The sequence below is a fragment of the Lissotriton vulgaris genome, chromosome 3_2 (assembly GCF_964263255.1).
Source record: "Lissotriton vulgaris chromosome 3_2, aLisVul1.2, whole genome shotgun sequence".
Lineage (NCBI taxonomy): Eukaryota > Metazoa > Chordata > Amphibia > Caudata > Salamandridae > Lissotriton > Lissotriton vulgaris.
The window spans coordinates 246,794,166-246,816,525 of NC_141690.1; the positions used below are offsets into that span (position 1 = coordinate 246,794,166).

Sequence of the window (22,360 nt, forward strand, 5' to 3'; positions counted from 1 at the left end):
CTCCTAGGAGCAACACAAGGGGATTCCGCCGGTGCCATGACTGACAATGCAGCCCTCATGGCGGACCTCACACAGTCAAGAGACATGCTCGAGGGCAAAATAGGCACTGTTGGCTCGGACCTGAAGCTTATAAGACAAGAACTGCGCAAAGCGGTGGCTAGAATCACCAAAGCAGAAACCAGGATATCCAAAGCTGAAGACACGGTCACCTCAAGGGTCTGGCGGTGCGCATGAAAGATGCAGAGGGCAGAGCCCGTTAAACAACCTTCGATTTGTTAGCTTCCCAGAGGGCTGCAAAGGGAATAATATAAAACAGTTCCTTACTGACTGGCTTAAAAAATGGCTCCCATCCACCTCCATATTGTAATGCTTTATTATTGAGCGCGCCCACCGGGCCCTGCTTCAAAAGCCCTCCCTGGGTGCTAGACCGAGACCTATCATTGCTACGTTTCCGAACTTTCATGATAGGGACAATATCCTAACCAAAGCCAAACTGCAAGACATATTGTTGTATGCCTTCCAACGCATAATGATTTTCCCGGACTATACCAAATTAGTTCAACAGCGCTAAAGCTAGTCTACGAGATCTCAGAATCCAATATGCCTTGCTGTTCCCTGCCTGATTGAGAGTGTCATACCAATCACGCACGTTCTTCTTTGGAACACCAGAAGAGGTGTTCACATGGACTGATGAAAAGGTTCAGGCAAGGCCTCAAACCCCGCCGCGGCTGGATTCAGATTCATCGTAAGGCAATATAACTTTCAAACAATCAATACTCAGGGACAAGAAAAATAACAGGTAACGATCAATATGTAGATCCAGCACCCGTAGCACATCACATCCTAAATCGACGAATACCCAACGAGACTACAATACGCCAGTACAGAACACTACAGCACTGATGTTGTTCGTTGACACTCCTTTGGCCGTGGCAAACATATTGGGGCTACTCTTTATATACCATCATTTCTTTGTTTCAGTGACAATTACATGATCATGGGTAGTTTATTGGGGATCCATTGGCGGGGGAAGACATCTGGCCCCCATTGGGGCTGGGGTGTCTTCCATCGCGCAACGGATACTTCTATGGTTTTGAGGAATAGGGGAAGGGGGGGGGAAGGTGGGGGGGGGGGTTCAAGGGACAAGTTTGTTCTGTTCGATGTGCCATGTCAATATATCCTCCATGCCTATGGTACCCCCCGCATGTAGACATACATACATTTTTCCATATACGCTCAACACACCAATCGACAAGCAACCCACCATGACATACATTTTAGGGACACGGCTCAGATTAATCAGCTGGAACGTCGGGGGTATACTGGACAAGATCAAAAGGTGCTGTATTGCTACAGGCCAAGCAATATGATGTAGATATCCTAATGCTCCAGGAAATACACCTCATGGGCACGAAAACACCCCGCCTCTCCTGTTTTGGGTTCATCCAAACCTTTCACTTGGAATTCACCAAAGGTTCTCGAGGAACAGCGCAGAGTCCCATTCGTTCATACCAGGTCGTTGTTTAACCACCAAGGGAGGTACACTATAGTGGCAGGAACACAGTATGGGAACAGATTATTCTGGGTAGTGTATATGGCCCCCCTCACTACGACCTTAGTTGAGCGCCTTGTGATCATGTGGGTGGAAATTTCAGACTGTGGTCGGGGGAGACGAGAACAATATAATGTGTCCCATGCAGGATCAGTGGCGGGCCAGAGGGAATTTGAAATGGACGAGAGATTCACGGCTCCAATCCTTATTGGATGGAATGGGGTGGATTGATACGTGGAGGAGACTTCATCCGACCCTTCGGGCATAAACATACTACTCACAAGTACACAACCCTTTCTCTAGCCTAGACTATATGACAATGACCAAGGACAACAGCAGTGGAGATACTGCCTAGGGGTCTGTCTGACCACTCCCTAGTGGAATTGAGGCTCCTTATAGGTCAAGACTGCCCCCCATTTAGATGGTGACTCACGACATGGCAGCTACATGACCAACAATATAGAACGCACATACATCAGGCGTTCATAGACTATTTTAGAGGTAATTTGGGGATGGTTGACTCAGCCGCAATACTATGGGGGCTATGAAAACAACCCTATGGGGAATAAATATTTCCTTTTGCACGGCGCAACGTAAGCAGAGGTGGAGTAAGTTAATCCAGCTAGAGGTGCATCTTTTATTTATATTTTATATTTTTTTTTGTGTCCTCATACATGCCACCAGAAGATGAATACTCTATATGGGATCTCTCTGTGCCTTTCACACAAACAGACTCGATTGCCGCCCTGGTGTCTGTGTGCGGCAAACAGGGTTCACCCAAAGGTAGGCTGTCTCCTTGTCCAACTCCCTTTCCCTTCGATGGACCGTCATGGGAACCCGGGAGGACCGGACCACAAACCTCTGGCATAATCATTGGACCACCGTTAGTTCTTCGACCAGGCCACCAGTGCGGACCAGACCCTGTCAGCACTCGCTTCATCGCAAGCCATATCTGACTTACTGACCATCATAATATTTTTTAGACAGTCCGCGAACCTAGGAGGGGCCTCCGACTTCCATTCCCTATATATTTCTCTCCTAGCAATGACTATCACATAGAATAGAAATTGTGAAGCAAAGCTATTCATATTGTATTCAGATGGCAAACCAAAAAAAAACAGTCTAGGGGAACATATAATCGAGAGTGACAAAACCTCTTCCAAAAAACCACAAACGGCCTCCCAATATCTGGAGATCTCTGGGCATTCTAAGAACATGTGTCGGTCATCCGCTCCCGGATGTTTACATCTAGGGCAGTAATAATTATCCAGTGTTACCTTGGATAATTTAGCCGGAGTCCAATAAACCCTGTAAGCTGTGAACAAATGGTTTCTCCTCAGGTTTGCAAGCTTTATTAATCTCTGGGACAAAGAGAATGAATCGTCCATATTCTCTGAACCTCCTCGGGACTATCAGATAAAACGTTACCCCAGAGGTTCGCCAATTCAGATTCCAAGGTATCCTTTGCCCCCACGAACGACCTATACCAGAAAGAGAACTCCCGTTTCCAAACTCCACCCCTACAGATAGAATCTAGAACTCCTGTGTCCCCTCCAGTCCCTGCTGGTTGCCTTGACCACCAGGCGGAGAGCTGATAGAACTTAAATCTAGTTAAAGACCTGTTGGTTAAGTTCGTTAGAGACTCTCAACTCATAAGGCAAGAGTTGACACAAAGATCTTCCCATCTCTTAAAACCTGCTGCTTTAAGCGGCTGCGACAATTGGTCTAGAAGACATTCCGGGGAGCCGGGGGAATCCTAAATTGGGGCCTGTGTGTTGTAATAGGGTATCCCCAAAGTTCTCCGGACATAACTCCAGTTCTTGAGTGCTGCCTGCAGGATTTTAAGGCAGACTTTTTTGTAAAATTGTTTGTCACCAAATTTGAAAAGAAAGAATTCCAGGCCCTGTGGCTGGTCGTGCAACAACGCCTGAAAGAGGCGGCCCTGTGAAGAAGAATCTAGTTTATTGGCCAATATTCTAAAATTCTTAAAGTGGAAGGCATGGCAGTATAAAAATAAATCCGGTAGGGCCAAACCACCTATCTTCAACCCTCTCCTTAATTTCTTCCAGGCAATTCTGGGTGATTTTGCGGCCCATATGAAGGTTCCGGTCTTCCCTTGAAGGATAGCAATGTCCTTAGGGACGAATGGTAATGGGATGGTGTTAAAAAGAAAGGTTATTTTGGGGAGGATTGTCATTTCCACGAGATTGACTCTCCCATATAAATTCAGTGGCAGACTTCCCCATCTTATTAACAGTTTGGAGACTTCCTTCACTACTATCTGCCAACTGACTTTAGGAATATCAGACTATTTTTGAGTGAGGTGGATTCCCAAATACCTAATCTTTTTTCTAGCCCCCTGGATAACGGATAAGTTGTTCCAACCCATTATATCTGTTTTCTCCTTATTAATTTTGTACCCGGATACCCTTCCAAATTCCTCGGCCAGTACGAATAGCCGAGGGATTGCCTCAAGTGGATTTGAAGTATATAAAAGAAGGTATTTAGCTTCTGGGTAGGTTATTTAGCTTCTGGGTAAGATATTTAGCTTCTGGGTAAGATATTTAGCTTCTGGGTAAGATACTTAGCCCCTGGGTAAGATATTTAGCTTCTGGGTGCTTCTGGGTTAGGTATTTGGCTTCAGGGTTAGGTATTTAGCTTCTGGGTGCTTCTGGGTTAGGTATTTGGCTTCAGGGTTAGGTATTTAGCTTCTGGGTGATACTGGGTTAGGTATTTAGCTTCTGGGTTAGGTATTTAGCTTCTGGGTGCTTCTGGGTTAGATAATTAGCTTCTGGGTGCTTCTGGGTTAGGTAAATACAGGGCAGTTTTAAGCTCCAGATCTGCAATTTTAAAAGATGAAATTATACTGTCTGCTCTAAGTGTACAAACAAAAGGCTCAATATAAAGATCAAACAATAGGGGGGACAGGGGTCATCCCTGCCTAGTACCTTGAGAGATATCAAACCACTCAGATAAGCCTCCATTAAACAGGACTTTTGCTCGAGGGTTCCGGTATAGGGATTTAACTCCTTCAAGAAAATCGATGGAAACCCAAACCTCGCCATGGCAGCCCAAAGATACGCCCAGTTAACCTGATCGAACGCTTTGGCCGCGTCGATTGCTATGAAGGCGAGTGGCAACCCCCTCTCCTCTGAGAAATCAATTGCCCCGACTACCTGGAACGTTAACTCGTTAAGCTGCCTCCCCGGTATAAACCCTCTTTGATCTGGGTGTATGATTGTTTTTATAATTCTGGCGAGTCTAGTGCCCAGTATCCCAGAAAAGATCTTCAGATCCGAATTTAAAAGGGAAATTGGTCTATAAGACTCAATTTTTTGTGGATCTTTATTCTGCTTAGCTATCAGAGTTATGGTAGCTTCTGACCATGCCATGTATAAAAATACTATTAAAAGTGTGTAATAAGCACCGGAACCACTGACACAGAAATATCTGAGTATATCTCAACCGGCAAGCCGTCTGGGTCGGCAGCTTTACCTCGGCTCATTTTCTTAAGTTGTTCACTTATTTCCCACCCCGTAATCTCACTAGCTAGATATCTCTTATTAAGTTCAGACATCTGGGGCAGATCTCTCTGGATCAGCCACGCATTGACCTCCTCTAGTCCGAGGCTACTCTCTTCTTGATATAAGCCCTGCATGAACCCCCTGGCCTCTTCCCTAATTGCCGCATCCTCTGATATTGGTAGGGCGGACTCCCTTTGAATTAACAACTTAATGTTATTCCTAACCCTCTCGGTCCTAGATTTCCACGCCAAGAGGGCCCCACATTTTTCGCCATACTCAAAGTTTTTTTAATCGACTGACCTCCCACCTTTCCTTAATGATCTTATCGCTTGCGGCTTTAAATGCTATTTGTAAATCTAGCAGCTCTTTCTCCAGCTTAGGGATGCTCTCCCTAGCTGACCGAGTGGCCGACTGTAGTTCTAGATCTTTTTCTTTTATTGCTTTCAGATTATCTAGTTCTTTTTTCTTAATGGTTTTCCTCTAATGAATCATCAGAGAGCACAGTAACCCCCGGAGGTAAGACTTGAAGGACTCCCAGACTATTTGTTCAGTAGAGGAACCAATATTGAGGATAAAAAATTCGATAATTTTCTCTTTTACCTCTACCTTCACTCTTTCATCCAGAAAAAGCGCTCTGTCAAGTGTCTATCTAATCTCCGTGGTCCTGGAACCCAGCTTAAATACTAGTTCGACCACTGAATGATCTGCGATCCCCACTGGAATGTGGCAAACCGATACTATATCTGCAAGCAGTCCCTGATCATCCAAGAAGTAATCTATTCTAGAGTACTGCTTGTACTTCTCGCTATAAAAAGATTATTCTCTCATAGCGCCATATTTAGCTCTCCACGCGTCCAGCAGGTTAATATCTTTCATGATATTTCTAAGTGTCGAAACAGTTTTAGTTGGAGCACCAAATTTCACCCTGGAGGTCCGATCTAACTGATGATCGAAAACCAAATTAAAATCTCCCCCGAGTATTACGGGGGCCGAGGTCAGTAGCAAACAAGCACCAAGTTTCAAAAGAGGACCAGGATTGTCGTCATTTGGGCCATAGTAAACGGCACAGGTAAAAAGTGAGGCGCATATAGAGAGGGTTGCCACAAGCCACCCATTTCAGTACCCTAATCCCCTTATTTACCCTAACAACAATTGCTACCCCTCTTGTGGTACCTTTCTACCTTGAGCATAATACATCCTGAGCCCACCCCTACACCCTCATAAGGTATCATTTCACTTATCAGTCCTTCTCTTCTCAATTCTACTCAATTCTCTCCCAATTTAGTATCCTCCTTCACCCTTTCCCCATACGGACCGGAGTGGAATTTCTCAACCTTACTTTATTACTGTCTCATCTGAGATAGAAGGTCGTCGACATCTTCTGGCTGACTACAGTTGTACATTTTATTCCTCCACATAATCTTCAATAAGGCAGGGAACTTCATTTGAACTTGTGCCCGAATGATCTTAATTCAGGCATTCTAGATCCCAGTTCCCACTGCCTCTGGGCTGTTCTCCCTCCAATATCTGATCGAATTAGATATTGATTGGCCCGGTGTTGGAGAGTAGGTCGAGATAGGCACCTACCTAAAATTAGCTCCTTGACACTATAGGTCTGAAAGTTAACAAGGATCTTCCTAGAAGCTTTCCTATCTGCGTGTAACTTAAAGGGGTCCCTGTGCACCCTTTGAATCTCCGCCTCTAGATCAATATCAGGCCGATCTTTTAAGACTCCCTCCCTTAATAACTTGCAGACAAACCCCTTGATATCCTCCAGCTCTTCCTCTTCGGGAATCTTCAATATTCTGATATTGTTCCTGCGAGCTTGCATCTCTAGTCTCTCCATGTCCATCATAAGGGATCGATTCTGGGCCTTAAGGGCATCGATATCCTTGGTGTTCCCCTGAACAGATTCTGACAGAGTGGTAACTTTCAGCTCAAGGGTTCCTGTCCGGGTGCAAATATCATCCAGTCTAGACTCTAGAAGATCAAACCTATCGTGGATAGCTTTCTGATTGCTCTTGGAAATTTCAAACTTAGTCATAAGGTCCCCCCTCAGTGACTGCAAAAGGAAACCCAACCTATCTCCATCCAGACTGTCTGACCTGAACATCCAGCTGGGGCTGAACTGGAACTTGTGGTTGACAATGCGTACTACGATCCGCTTCGATTTGTGGGAGCAGAGGGTCCGATACCGTTAATGACACCTGCGGAGCTTGTGAGGCTTGCGGAGGAGGGAGGCAGTTAATATGACTAACAACCAACTGGCTCACAGAAGAGTCAGCGGAAGAACTTTCAGTCAAACTCACCACGTTCCCTGAATCCGGCATGCTTTCCAAGAGCGTGCAACGGTTTTCAAGTGGCAGCGGGGGCAACTGGCCTCATGGGCCGGTACGGCTGCACCTGGTTTCGCCCCAGAACCTACAACCTGCTCCATAATTTTAAAGAAGGTCTTAAGTGATGGAGTATTTTTTGGAGGCGGTTGGACTGTCTTCGGGCCCTTCACCTTTTTAATCCCTCCCGCTTTTTTACTCCTTTTATGGGGGGTTAATGGTATAGGACCCTCCTTCTCCACGGAGTCCAGCACACCCTCTGATCTTAGTTCTTGCTGGGATCTAAGTTGGTATCTGTTTCTATATTTGTTCAGGTGCGAGATTGACAGCTCCCTCTGGCCCTTTATAGGATTTTTACTACTAATATTAATAGCACTCGAACCTGAACCAGAGCCAGAACCAAAACCAGAACCGGATTTTTCAGCCCGTCCCTGGTGCTGCACAACAACCACCACCTCCCCCCCCCCCACCCCTCCTCCCCCACTCAAGGGGTTAACTAGATGTACCCCTGAAGACTCCAGATCCATACAGTCACGCTGCCGCTCCACCCCTGCTTGAAAACACCTTACCGCGGTAGGCTGTGTAAAGATGCAGTGAGAAAGGGAAAAATCCTTGCAGACCAGCCCCCGAAGCTGAAGATAAGCCAAAGCAGCACGAGCTTGACTCTAGAAGCTCCTAAGACGATCTCCAAACCGCCGCGCTGGAGAGAAGCCTGCTTCCTGATGTCTGCCCCGCCTCCTTCTCCACCTCGTAGCCCATCAGCTTCCCTGAGGCCCTAGTGCCACCAAAACGTCACAGCAAATCGCAAAAAAAACCCGATCCTCGGAAAAGCAGAAAAAAAGAAAAGCAGGCCGGTTAATCGCCTTTGCCACAGTAATTTAAAAGGCGCCCCATCGTTATCTTACCCAGAGGGTTACGGCCGCAGATTCACCCTCTCTCATGCTGCCCTATTCCGCTTCAGCTTCAGCCGGTGCCGCCTCCCGGAGCCCCTGCGACCGGCGTTCAGCCTGCCGCCGCCATGTTCCTCCTGGCTCTGGAACGACAGAGCCAGAGGTGCATCTCCTGGCTCTGGAACGAGAGAGCCAAGGGGAAAATGAAACCCAGACATGCCGCCAATTAATATATACACAGCACATAAACACTGGGGAACTAATAGACGAGGCCAAAGTGGCATGGCTGGCATCTTGCAGCCGTATAGATCAGTGGGGGGACAAATCGAGCACCTTGCGTCATCGCCTCTGCCAGCCCGCAATGCGCCCCATAGTTCTCCCCGGCATCAGCAGCCCAGAAGGCCTAGTAATATCTGAGCCGTCTCAAATTGCGACCAGCTGTATTTTAAGTTGTATGCTCCATGCGAAATCCTGCCGGTAGAGACAATACAGCGCTTTTAGGATGATCTACCCCCAAAAGCACTCCACGACACAGCCAGAATAGAACTAGACGGTGGAGGAGCTGAGCGCCGACCTTGACGAACCTGCACTCCGGCAAAGCCACGCCTTCCCCTGTGAATTCTTCAAAACATTCCAACCCCAGCTGTGGACCGAATACCTTGGAACGGGACGCCACCCAAGAGATTGGAGACATGCTGAGGTGGTAGTGTTCCTCAAGCCTGGCAGAACCCATGAATCCTACCGTCCAATCTCCCTCCTGAACATAGAGGTCAAATTGTTAGCTAAGGCCCTGGCCAATTGTATCCTACTATATATTACAGATCTGATACACTCGGACCATGCTGGGTTCATGCGGGCGCAGAACTCAACACAATATTTGCCAAGTTCACAATGCCATAGCAGCAGTGGACTACCTTGACAGCCCGGCTGCCCTAATGTTAGTGGACATAAACAAGGCTTTTGACTCCCTGAGCTGGACATACCTGTTTGCGCTCCCACAACGGTTGGATAACGGTCTCAAATTCCTTGCATACGTACAACTACTTTATATGGGCCTTACCGCATCCGTTTGAGTGACTGGCTCAGTGTCATAAGTGTACCCGTCGGGCGGGGTACGCACTAGGGCTGCCTGCTGTCCCCATACTTATTTGCACTGGTGGAGCCGCTGGTGACATGGGTCAGGATAGATGCTCGGATTGGGCATTTCGAGTTGCTTGGGAGGAAAATGGGGGGTGTCCGATAGAACTGCGCTCTACACGGATGATATCTTATCTTTCCTTACTGATCCAAACAGAACAGGTCTGAGATTGCTCCGCATAATGCACATTTTTGGAGAGACATCCGATCTGCACATGAATGCCCGCCATTGTGCGGTGGGAGTGATGTGGGTTCATGGTCAAAAGATCAGACGTGGTTTCCGAAGGTTTTAAGTACCTGGGAGTACACCTGACGGCCTCTCAATCTATCTCATGGGACATGAATCTAGCTCTTTTGTGGCAACAAGTTAAAGACGAGACACGGTCCTGGTCCCTTTTTGCCTAATGGGTAGGTTCGCTATTTTCAAGATGATCTCCCTCCCCGCCTTCTCTATCAATTGTAGAATCACCCCTTCAACATTCAGACTACATATTTCTGACAGATAATCGTGACACTGGATCAATTTCAATGGGGTGAGGACACCCCAAGGGTGGCCCTGAGAACCTATTTTCAGTCTACGTACTGCGGGGGAATAGCTACACCTGATATCCAGTCATACCATGCTATGTCACACTTACTAGTACACAATGATTGGTCGTACGGAGATAGGAGGGACCCAGCCATGCTGTGGAACGCTGGCTCATGGGTGATACGTCCCTCCATATGTATCTGTACACAAAATCGGGACTACAGACTTTGCCACCGCGACAAGCGTGGTGTTTGGAATCTGGAAACAATTCCTACGCCGTATGGGGTGGTGGGGTAGATGGACTGGAGAGAGCCCCATATGGCGTGATGGCCAGCTCCTTTAACTATCTACACTATCTGTGTTCTGTCGGCGGGATGATGTTGGTTTTTCCACACTGGGAGTTGCTCTCCGAGGTCGGACATTAAAGTCCTTTTAAAAGCTCCAGCAGGAATTCGTCATGCCCAACACCCAGTTTTGAAAATATTTACAACTTTGTAATGCACTATCCCTATATATATAAAACCTGGAGGAACGGTCAGATTTTAACCCAATTGAGGCAAAAGTGTTTATGGGTGATCTGGGAGAACATAAGATCACAAAGATCTACCAATCACTTATCACCAACAGCCCCACTACATTAAATGCTCTTCAAGAGGCTTGGCAGGTAGCAATCAGCCAAATAGACAATGACGACTGGACCGAGGCACTGGCATCCCTGTGTGATGCAGCCATAGCATCGCGTTTAAGGCTCATACAGTTCAAATACCTCCACCGAGTATAATTTACACGCCATAAACGGTGGCAGGCAGGTTCAGTGGCGCTCCCACTTTGTCTGCGCTGTGACGATGTCGAAGGCACCTTTATACACACTACCTGGCTGTCACATTTCACGCAGGGAATAGCAGTTAATAGTGTGAATGGGGAATGAGCGTAATGCACTGCATCTCCCAGAATCCTGAGGAGTAGGCATTTCCCCTTTTCTCTCTTCTCTTCTTGCTCTACTTAAGCAACTCCTTGTGAAACATCAGGTGCTTGTCACCTGATATCGGAGTTTGTATTGTCTGGATCCCAGTTCTTCAAGCTGCTATGCGAGTACCCTTTTTAGGTCTCGCCCTGGAATTCGCATCTGAAGGATGCGTCCAGGTTGGAGACTTATAGTTATCTGACTCGGGGGAATGAGGACAAGAAACTGTTACGAGCTTTTAAAGGCAGATTTGGGTGCGCGAACGCGCACGTTCCGTCCACATGCGCGCGCATATACACAAACAGCAGACAGACACTCGCTCACACACACCCCCTCTCCCCCCCACAGTCACACACACAGACTCCAAGACACACACCCACGCACGCACACACACATACACAGCCCCCCACCGCCGCACGCGCACACACACACACCCCCCACCCCCCGCCCTCGCAGCTCAGGCACGCATATACACAAACAGACAGACACTCGCTCACACACACCCCCTCTCCCCCCCAAGCAAATAACGTTTAACTGTACTCACCAGAAGCTCTACTAGGCTAAATGAAGAACAAATAAAGATCATCAGAAAGTCAAGCTTGAAATTGGTCAGTGTCTCAAAGGCAACAAATATGTCCAGGCTCCCAGCGTAAATTGACTTCATGCAAGGGCATCTAGCAGCAAGGATAACATCCACCACCAATGACCCAATTCAAAGGCTTTTAGCTGCTGCTTAATCTCCAAATATAAAGGTATAGGTTGTAGAGACTAGGAAATAGGACTGTGAGACAGGAGGTCCTCTCTAAGCAGACGCCTAAGCAGAGGGCAAATGCTTAGCTCAGGAGCTCTGGCCCCACACTCTCCTAGCCCAAGCTGGGTCATTGAGAATGGCACAGTAGTGTTGGCACTGCACGTTCAATGGTAGCGAACACATCTAGTCAGGACGTTCTGCACTGCTTGAAGGCATCCTTTGCCATCTCGGGATGAAGCCACCACTCATGGTCCACCTCCTGCAGCTTGCTTAGTTTACTCACACTGGCATTCAGACACCCCACCAGGAGGTTGGAAAGCCCAGGTTCTCTGCTAGTGCCTCAGTTACTTGCCCCTGTTCCCAAAGGTTAACTGCGGCACAGCTACAAGCGAGAAAGAAAAGTAGAGGGAGGGGGTGTAGAGAAAGACATCAGAGAGGGAGGAGAGAGAGAATTGATAGATGGAGAGAGAGAATGGGTGGATGGAGAGAGACAGTGGGGGAGAGGAAAGGAGAGGGGATGGTTTGCCAATGCTGCTTTGGTTCTTTAGTCTGGTTTTGCACAATCCACCTTCTGGTAGCACATGATGATCACGTTGTCCGTGAGGACCAGTACCAGCATCTCTCTAATGGACTAGAGAAAGGGTATCTGGCCCAAAAGATCCAGAGCATTGTTAGGAAGCCGCCCCTATGCCAGAGAACAGAGGTCACTGATCTCTACTTCTTCCAAATGACCACACCAAACCAACAGTGAGGAGTCAGTCACCACCTCGAACTCTGGGTAGAAGAAAAAGAGAGTCCTACTGCATGGCAGGTTGGAGTTTGTCTGCTACCACAGAAGATCCTGAGCTGTCTTCTGCATGATCTGGATAGTGCCTGAGAGGAATCTCGGATATTGGGCCCACTGGAATATAAGATTCAACTGTATAGCTCAGGCTGCCATCTGGCATTCAGGATGAAAATGACGCAAAAGGCCAGGAGGCCATGTAGGCTCAGAGCCATCCTTCCTGAAACAGAGGATCGATCCTGAAACATCAGAATCATATTCTGAATGTGCCGAACTTGCTGCAACCCTAAATGCCACAGTAAATGTAAATGTAATTTGTACTTGTAAAGTGTCCTGGCGCTGTAACGCATACCGCTGTGGAACCCTTCCTGGCTTTTCCCTGTGAAATGTCCAATCCTGGGCACCCCCAAGGTGAATCCAGGCATCCCAGCACTGTTGGGGCCGTTGTGGAGATTAAGCAAGCTATTGCCCAGAGTTCCAGAGTGGGACCCATGATTAGAATAGGCACCGAGGAGAGAATTATCAGGTCAGAGGAAATTGAGCGGGAATTGAACCCTGGTCCCAGGCCAGACCTCTGCATCAGGATCTGCCGCTCTAACCATTGAGCCACACTTCTCCACAATGTCCAGGAACTCCCCAATGATTGAAGTATTGGCATGAGGCTTAGGTGGAATTTCTCAGTGATGGTGATACCCAACGATGTCAGGAGTGCAGCTGACGTCTGGCGGTGGTGTATGAATAACTTTGGCTAGCCTGCCTTCAACAGTTAGTCGTTGAGGTACAGGAATATATGTACTCCCAACCTCTGAAGCTGGGCAGCAACCACCGTCTACACTTCTGTAAGCACCTAAGGGACAGAAGTATGACCAACAGGAAGCATGGAAGGAAGGGTGTTTCAGCTAAAAAAATCTCAACGGGGGCAGATATCCCATCCGCCGAAATAGAAATCCCATGATATCCCATGGGATTTAGAATTCGATGGAGAGAATATCCGTCACCTTTGTGATGGAGTAACCTGTCCTCCGACTTCTAATCAGGCCCTCAGTCTCTTTACTTCACACCACAAACCTAAACTAGAAAAAAATATAAAAGAAATAATATATGCAAACACAAGCTAAAAAAAAAAAATCAACCTATTCTACTGCTTATTTACCACATAGTTTGTATAGCTGCTGGGCAGAAATGCTTTAGCTCTGGGTGGTTTTCATGTAATCATTGGCACGTTTTCCAAGATGCAGTTCCTGTTTTTCTGTTAAAACACCCAAAATAAAGAATGGCAGCAAAACAGGAGCTGCAGCAATGCACTCATGGTCGAAAGGGTTGACAGAACTCCCAAAATAAGAAACAGTTTCAAAACCTTGCTCTAAACTGACCTTGAAGGAAGCCTATTTTTGAGTTTGCAGCCATGAGGTTAAATCTGGAAACTATACAAACCAGCCTTTTGTGCTAAAAAGGGAACTTCCTGGGCAGAGGTGCGTCCACTGACCCAGCCAAGTCCTTATCTGAAGCTCTCCTCTCTGAATAGAGCCCCGTTTACAACTGGACCAGTCTCCGGCTTTCCCACATCCTATACCCATCATTTATTGGCTGTACAATGGAAAGCTGTCTCTGTTGCCAGGGCGACGACCAAAACACTACAAGATACACAAAGATGTCAGAGCCATTGACTTTAAGGCTTAGTTCAAGGAGAGAAAAACTAAAATACAGACGCAGCAGAAAGTATGAGTTTTAAAAGGTTGCACGATTCTTTTGGAATTACAACTTAAGCGAGGCCCAGCAGGGAAAGATTCTTTGTCAGTGATTTCTGTAAGACGGCGAATGAGTCTGTTCCCTGGCAGTGGGCCTGAGCAGTTAACACTGGGCACCTCTTCCAATGGGTCAGGAGTGGAGCTGGTGGTGGCTTGGACTCCATGAGTCAGGGGAGGAGGCTGGGGGGGGGGGGGCACTCGGAGAAGGGGAGACAATAGGGTTTCTGTTCTACAGGCACAAAGAAAAGTTGGAGGGATTTATGACTTGTAGGTCAAGCCACAGAGTATAAAGCACATTTTAATCATTACAGGAAATAATGGCGTTCAGCCACAGCTGTGGAGAAGTTGACTTCTGTTTTCCAATAGGCTGCTAGAGTAGTAGCTGGATTTTAGCCTTTCTAGGACTTGGCATTTGAAGAGGCTCAAATACCGGTTGATATCGGACTCCACCTGTGGAGCAGACCACGGGGTCGATGGTAACGACGTGGAGAGAGAGGTCAGTGCAGGGAAGCGTCTTTGATGACCCCTCGAAGAGGGCGTTTTTAGGCGCTGCGTCTCTATTATTGGAAATGCAGGGTTTGCTGCTGGAAGCTCAGGCTCTTGACAAGTAAAGTAAGGTTACTTGGTGTTGTGTTGTGTTCTGTCGCCACCCATTAATCACTTGCCTTGTGTCCTGGAATGCTTGCGGCAGAGTATCCACAACACTGAAAAGTGGAGATGAAAGGAACGTTCAGAGATGGAAAGAAAGTCTAGATTGAGCGCTGCCCTTTTTCTACCAAGGAAGACCTGGCTTGGCGGTTGAGGCTGGACTTTTCCCACGAGGAACAAGGTTAAGACTGGTTAGCATATGGCTGGGTCTGAACTAGGGTGGAGAAGTGAGCTAAAGAACGATAATGGATTGTACCCAGATCTGTGACTGGGGGTGAGTGTCTGTAAAGTTTCAGCGCTCCGTCCATCATCTATTTGTGTTTGCATTGTTCACCATAAGTTGGCAGGGTATGCCCAGACATGGGTCCCTTGCTCACTTTGCTTCTGGATTCAAGCTAGCCAGGTTGATGAAGGGTGTTACCCCGAAACTGGGCCCAGAATGCTTGCTTCTAGTCCGGGGAAGATATTTCTTAGCAGTTCAAGCTGGACTGTTTCCATGAGGAACAGGGTCAAGACTGGTTTGAATATGGTTAGGTCTGAACTGGGGTGGCGAATTGACCTAAATAGCAATGATGGATTTAACCCAGCTCGAATAGTGACTGCAGGTGAGTGTCTGAAAAGTTTCAGCCCTCCATCTATTATCTTATTATGTTTGCTTTTTCTACTATGAACTGGTTCGGTTTTCCAACCTTTTTTCCTCATCAGTAAATAGTCTTGTTCTAATCAACGCTGGCGATGAACAGTATGGTCAGCTGAACCTTGCCAAGTCAGGTACGCATCTTTCTCACCTTGTTCTGTTCCAGTGCTCACTGTGGATTGATTCGTTTGTCCATCCTCTTGACAGACAGTTAACACACTGAGAAACCCTCTTCAAACACTGCAATACGCAATTTTGCCTTTTCCACTACAACACAGAATAGGTGTAGCTGAGACAGCAACGGAAAAATATGGACATCTCTCATTTTTCAGTGACGTTGATGCCGCCTGATGCATTCACGCTTGCGTGACATATTTAAGTGTGTTCTATATTTGCAAATCACGGTCACATCAATGAACTGTTCACTCACATGAAATATTTGTCAACATTGGGTTACTTTGGGCTACCAATGAAACACTGAAATTACAAAACTATACTCAAATGAATTGATGCTTCATTAATAAAATTACAAAAACTAAGAAAGACAATTTCTGCATTTTTCTCTAAATGAAACAATACGACTCTATTACATATTATTAATAAGAAAAAGAAAAAAAAATATGAACCCTCCACAATATGTGAATATGCCCTTAGAAATAACAAGAAAAATTTGGTTCGCACCTCAAAATTCAGAAGACTGATAGGGATCACCAACACTTTTAAAGATAAATTAAATTGAAAGCACATTTCCAAATAACGTACCATATCCTTCCATCGTATCCGCTATCCAGGCAATGATACGATATCCATTTGTAGAGCGCAGAGATAGAAGGTGTATCTGGGCGCTAGCCTCCTCTGATCCCATCCCCAAACTTCTAGAACAGCCAAGCTTTCAACAATTTCTTAAACTGACTGAAATCTACCCAGCTGCGAAGAGAGACAGGAAGCGCATTCCATTCCCTCAGAGCGGTCGAGAGAAGGATATGCCCCATGTCTGGAAAGCCTGACCCGCGGAATCGAGAGAAAAGCCTTGGCACTAGATCTCAGTGTAGGTGCCAGGTAGCAGAATTGAAGTTTGTTTCTCAGATACTATCACATGCTTATGGAACAGGATTAATACTCTTTAACCGGGTGTCACGGGCTCTTCTACACACTATCTAAGGATCAAAAAGTAGATTGAGATCTTTCACTTCAGATAAACTATCTTAGAACCATGGAGAATACTTACAGAGAACACGGTGTCAATAGATTTTCCACTTAAAGGCTGCCAGAAAATATAATCTTCCCTCTGACAAAAGCAAGATCTAGCTGCTCCCCCTTGTAGATGCCCCTATTATGACCCAAACCAGTTCAAAACGTCCTTGTGGCAGATTTGTTCTAACATAAAACCGCTTTCCTTTCGACCAACAAATTGTAGGTGTTTCTTCCAGTACCATTATCCTCACAAGCCATAGTAATATAGAGAGCAGTAACATATAAACAATGATGTGTCCATAAACAACAATACACATAGCACTAGAACACACCTTGCGAGCTGTAGGGAATGCCAATTCGATTACAATCCCGGACCATATCTACAAAACTGGCAATTTTAAATTCTTCTGAAGCTTCTTCATCTTCAAACTGAAATGCAAATGTTTCAAACAATAAGAAAACATTTTAATCTTAAAAGAATTATTTGTATTCAAACATAAAGCAAGTGTATTACTTTACCTACTAATAGCATACTAAGTATTGATTCTTATCAAACAAATTTGCATTGTTCAGTTTAGTATATATAGACATTCATTATCATAACATAAAAACCGGTTTCCTAACAACATTGCCCACAGGGTTATAAGAACGGCAGTAACAGTAGAGGTTACAAGTCCGCTATAGCTCACTAAAGTGAGAAAGACCAGGCTAACAGCGTCACCTTCTTTGCATAAGTGATCTGGCAGCATGATGCTGTTGAACTGAAGATACCAAACACACTGCCAGAAAGAACTACATATGTATTTCAGACTAGATGGTTTACTTGTGAAGGAGACACCATTGTACCCCCTTCTTATCGCTGCAATGTGCACATATAAAAAACACAAATATCCTTGGTCAGGTCGGCATTCACAATCTAGTTTAATTAGCTTCCTCTTTTATAGCAAACATATTTAACGCCAGGGTGTTTATGTGGTAGAGATGCTGCTTTTCCGAAGGTGCACAGACATAATATTGGGTTTTTATTTCCTAAGTACAAAAATATCGAGTTGAAAATATCGAAGGGACAGACTATGGACATCAAGAATATCGGTGACCAGAATATCGACATGAAGGTAAGAAATATCATTTTTGTTAATACCGAACTCAGTAATATTGTTTGTAAAAATATTGTTGTTAATAAGATCGATGTTTATATGAGTGTTTTGTATTTTAGTGTTATTTTAAATGTATGTCTTTTATATTTTTGGTTAAGTATTGTATTTTTTTTTAAATATGTATTAAATTTTTAGAAGTTGTAAAAAAAACAATTAAGTTGATTGTGTTTTAGTTCCGTAGCGGGTTGTGGGTTTATAGGGAATTGAGTGTGATGTAAGTTAATTATACTAAATGTAATAATTTAGAAATTATTAATTATTTTCAATTAAATGTTGTGTTTTTATTCCAAAGCGGGTGGTGGGTTTATAGGGAATAGGTTTGGAAGTAATTTAATTATAATTATTCATTTATATTTTTTATTAATTTATATATATATATATATATATATATATAATACTTTATATTGTTAATTGTGGCGATTAATTTATTATCAATTAGTTATTAATTAGTTAATTATTCGTGATTATTTTGTAAATATCTTGTGTTTTTTTTAGGAGCGGGATGCGAATTTATATGGGAATAGGGTGGGAAGGAATTTAATTATAATTAATAGTTTCTATTAATTGAGTATTTATTATTTTATATTGTTAATTGTGGTTAATAATGTATTAATTAGTTATTAATTGTTAATTAATTGGTAAACATGTAAATTATGTTATTTATTTTGGGAGCGTGTTGTGGGTTAATAGGGGAATAGGGTGGGAAGTAATTTAGTATTAATTAATGTATTTATATTTTTAATTATTTAATATTTATGTTTTTAAAAATGTATATTGTAAATTGTGGTAAATGATATATTGTTAATTATTTATGAATGTAAATAATTAATAATGAATTATTAATTATGGTATTTGTGTGATTTTCTAAGAGCGGGTTGTGTGTTGCTAGGGGAATAGGCTGGGAAGTAATTTAATTTCTATATTTTTTATTATAAAATGTATTTTAAATTGATTGATACTGTTAATTGTGTGAACTACATTATTCATTGTTTTTAAATGGTTAATTTTAAATAATTATTAATTATGTTAATAGTGTTATGCTTTACAATATTGGTGGTGTAATTCATAGGGGAATATGGTGGAAGGTAAAAAAAAAAATGTAATTGTTTGTTAATTATTTTTTATTATTTTACTGGTGTGGGAATCCTAAATTATTCCTATCCGCTATCCAACACTTTCCCTATTGTTGCACTCTCTGGAGTGGGAATAGTAATTTTTACCCCTACGCTATCCAACACTTTCCCTACTGTTGCATTCACTGGAGTGGAAATAGTAATTTTTACCCCTACGCTATCCAGCACTTTTCTACTGTTGCACTCTCTGGAGTGGGAATAGTAATTTTTATCCCTACGCTATCCAACACTTTCCCTACTGTTGCACTCACTGGAATGGGAATAGTAATTTTTACCCCTCCGCTATCCAATACTTTCTCATCTGTTGCACTCACTGGAGTGGAAATAGTCATTTTTACCCCTTCGCTATCCAATATTTTCTCTACTGTTTCAGTTAATGTAGTTTAAAATGTATTTTTAAAAGATTAAAAATATTTACATTTTTTAAATCATTATATATAATTTTTTATGTTATTGGTGTATATGTATATATATGTATTTATAATATTTATAATTTTTAATACGTTTCTAACAATTTATATTTAATATTATATTTTATATATATTTAATTTTCTTTTTACATTATATGTAATACTTATAATTTTAAACATGTTCTAATAATTCTGTTTATTTTAATTATATGTATTATTTTACATTATTTTTTTTACCAAAAAAACCAATATTTTTAACAACGATATTTTAGATTATATTTTTTTCGATATTTTTGTACTTACCATTGTGCAGATAGGACTTTGATATTCTGGACATCAATATTTTTGAGGTCGATATTCTGTCAGTGATCCGTGTTCCGACCACAGTCCTTGAACGGAGAGGTCTTGTAGATGGGCTTCTCATCCCCTTAGGGGCTGAGAGATCTTGATGAAATGGGACTCCCTTCAGGGGGTTGTTTCTCGTGCATCACCATTTGAGAGAGACATTTGCCTGCATGTTTAACATCAATCTGGCTTTTCAGTCATCCTTCCACTGGGACCACTGAACCTCTATGCACTGTAATAACAGTTTTATATGGAGACTTGCGTTGGGCATCTGGAAAATATATAAAGCTTGGCCCCAATATGGATGACATCTCATGTCCGATTGGTAGCGGTGTTTGCAGTAATAGGTGACATTTCTGCAATATAACACATTCTTTCCTAAGGAGAAAACACTTTTCCCTTTTCTGCATTCAGTGCTGCTACCAGGTAGATGAGAACCAGCACAGGGGACAACATTGATCTCTCGTTATTGATGTTTAAATCCCAGTGGTGTTGCAATTTTTACATTTTCTGAATAGCGCGCCTTTACCAACCAGTCATCCAAGTTTGGGTAAATTAAGATTTTGCTCCTGCGAAGATGAACTGCTACAACAGCCATACACTTTGAGATTGTTCTTTGCGAAGATTTAAGCCCGAAGGGTTGAACCTTGCATTGAAGGGGTCTTGCCTATTCTAAATCTCAGAAACATTCTGTGCTGGCATGGGAAAAAAGCATTGTGCAGATTCACTTAACACATCCAGTCTGCTTTCACAACCTCTGGCTATATCTGATGCAAGGCCGGCATCTGGAATTTTTGGGGCCTTTAGTGAAGACTAAAACAATATCTGGAATAGAATCCTTTACCTCTTTGAGACGGAGAAATCGGTTCTGTTGCCTGCTTTTGGAGCAGAGATTATATCTCCTTTCTTAAAAGTTGCAACTGATCTTTCGTTACTAAATTTGGAGGGATGTTTCAGCGCCAGCTTTGAAGGGATTGACAGAGAAGTTTTAAACTGAAGGGCGTAGGCCGTTTCAATACTTTGGAAGATTCATTTGTCTCAGCTAATTGAATTTCACTCTGCCAAGTGGTTTGACATATTCACTCCCACCACAGTAGGAAGGAGAATGGATAGAGGGCAGCCTTCACTGTTTAGATTGTAAAGGGATTTTTATGATGAAGAGGAGCACTGCTGCTGCTGTCGTCCTCTTCCCCCACCAAGTCAATGGTGGTTCTGGGTCTATGGTTGCTGTTGTTGGCCCAGAGCTTGCAGGAACACGGACACTTTGGGGATAGAAGCCTGTGCCACCGATTGCCCTTATCTGTTCGCTATTCAAAATCGGTATGAGATTCAAAGAGGACGGCTCCAGCAAAAGAAAGATTCATGATTTTAAGCTGGCATATACGAACAATATGAGACAGAGGAATTGGAGATTGACGAGGATGGAGAAATGGAAGGAATTCTCCTCCTCTTATGTCTCCCTGGCATTTAAGGTGGGAGTGAAAAAGACTGAGTTGGAGTAACAGGCCTGAAAGAAATAGTTGTCCTCTTGCATCATCATCAGACCTAATGTCGAAACTGGTTACTGTGTAATTAGTGGTCTTATGACAACATTCTTTAACAGTATGTGTCATGGGTGGGCAGATTACATGCACTGAATTTGGATATGATGCAGCATTTTTTCTCCTATAGGAGAGGCACTTCACAGAGAGAAAGCATTTTATGAGAAAAATTGCCCTGAAACATGACGAAACTGAAGAGAAAATGCTCTTAGACAGGAAGGTCAAATAATGTTGAAAATGTTAATAATCTGAAGGAAAAACCTCAGGCGAAAAGTGTAAATAACCCTTGAAGTGTCGGAGACACAGTTAGCAGGAGCTGGAAATGAACTGAGGCTGTGAGGTAAACAGTGAATGCTGGAGATGGAAAGTCCTGGCTTGTTGGATAAACAGTCTATTCTATTTACAGCCAGAGTATTTCTGACCTGACAGGCAGCCTTTCCTTCATTTTTCTCTTCCACTGAATGAAGGTTATTTTGGATAATGTAGCACATTTCTTTCACATACGTGCTGAATGTTGTCTCACTGCTATGTCCGAGAAAGACTTTTTGCAGAAGAAAAATGCAATAAAAGTTAGCCTTGCTATTCGTGGAGGAATCAGTAGATTGAACATTGCTGCGCCTTCCTCCAAGTACAGACTGAGTTTGTGACCTTCCAAAGGCAGTGTTCTGGGTTCTCTACACAAGGGCGGGAATACTCTACCTTTATACCATCAGTGAGGATCATAGGATGCAGAAGGGTATTTTTAAAGTATCTGTATAGTGTGAGCTTCATAACCCAGTTGCTTGTAAAAGGGCAATGTTGTATATCATTACATCTTTGTCATCAACTTCATGTTATCAGCAAGCAGTCTGGGTTGTACTGACCACATCTCTCCATGCTGAGCTACTAGACTAGGAATACTGTTCACTATTTAGGAGTGAGACATCGGATTAGGTTATACGCATCACTTATCACTGGGGTCAGGTTACTTAGATGAGTTTTAGGTGGTAGAATATTGAGAGCACTGCACTAATAATTTGGTAATTGAAGATGGGAATGCCTCAGTCCTTTGGCTAATAACTTCCACTTGAATGGACCTTTTTC

At 43.8% G+C, this 22,360-nt stretch overlaps 1 protein-coding gene across 1 annotated transcript in view; it reads right to left on the reverse strand.

Moving 5' to 3' along the window:
- The window catches only part of DNAAF9 (dynein axonemal assembly factor 9), an 816,325-nt gene that overhangs the window by 577,774 nt on the left and 216,191 nt on the right, over nt 1-22,360 (reverse strand). Inside the window, exon 5 of the mRNA XM_086964303.1 lies at nt 17,024-17,120. Within this exon, the coding sequence (XP_086820429.1) occupies nt 17,024-17,120 (97 nt within the window). The remainder of the gene's footprint in view (nt 1-17,023; nt 17,121-22,360) is intronic.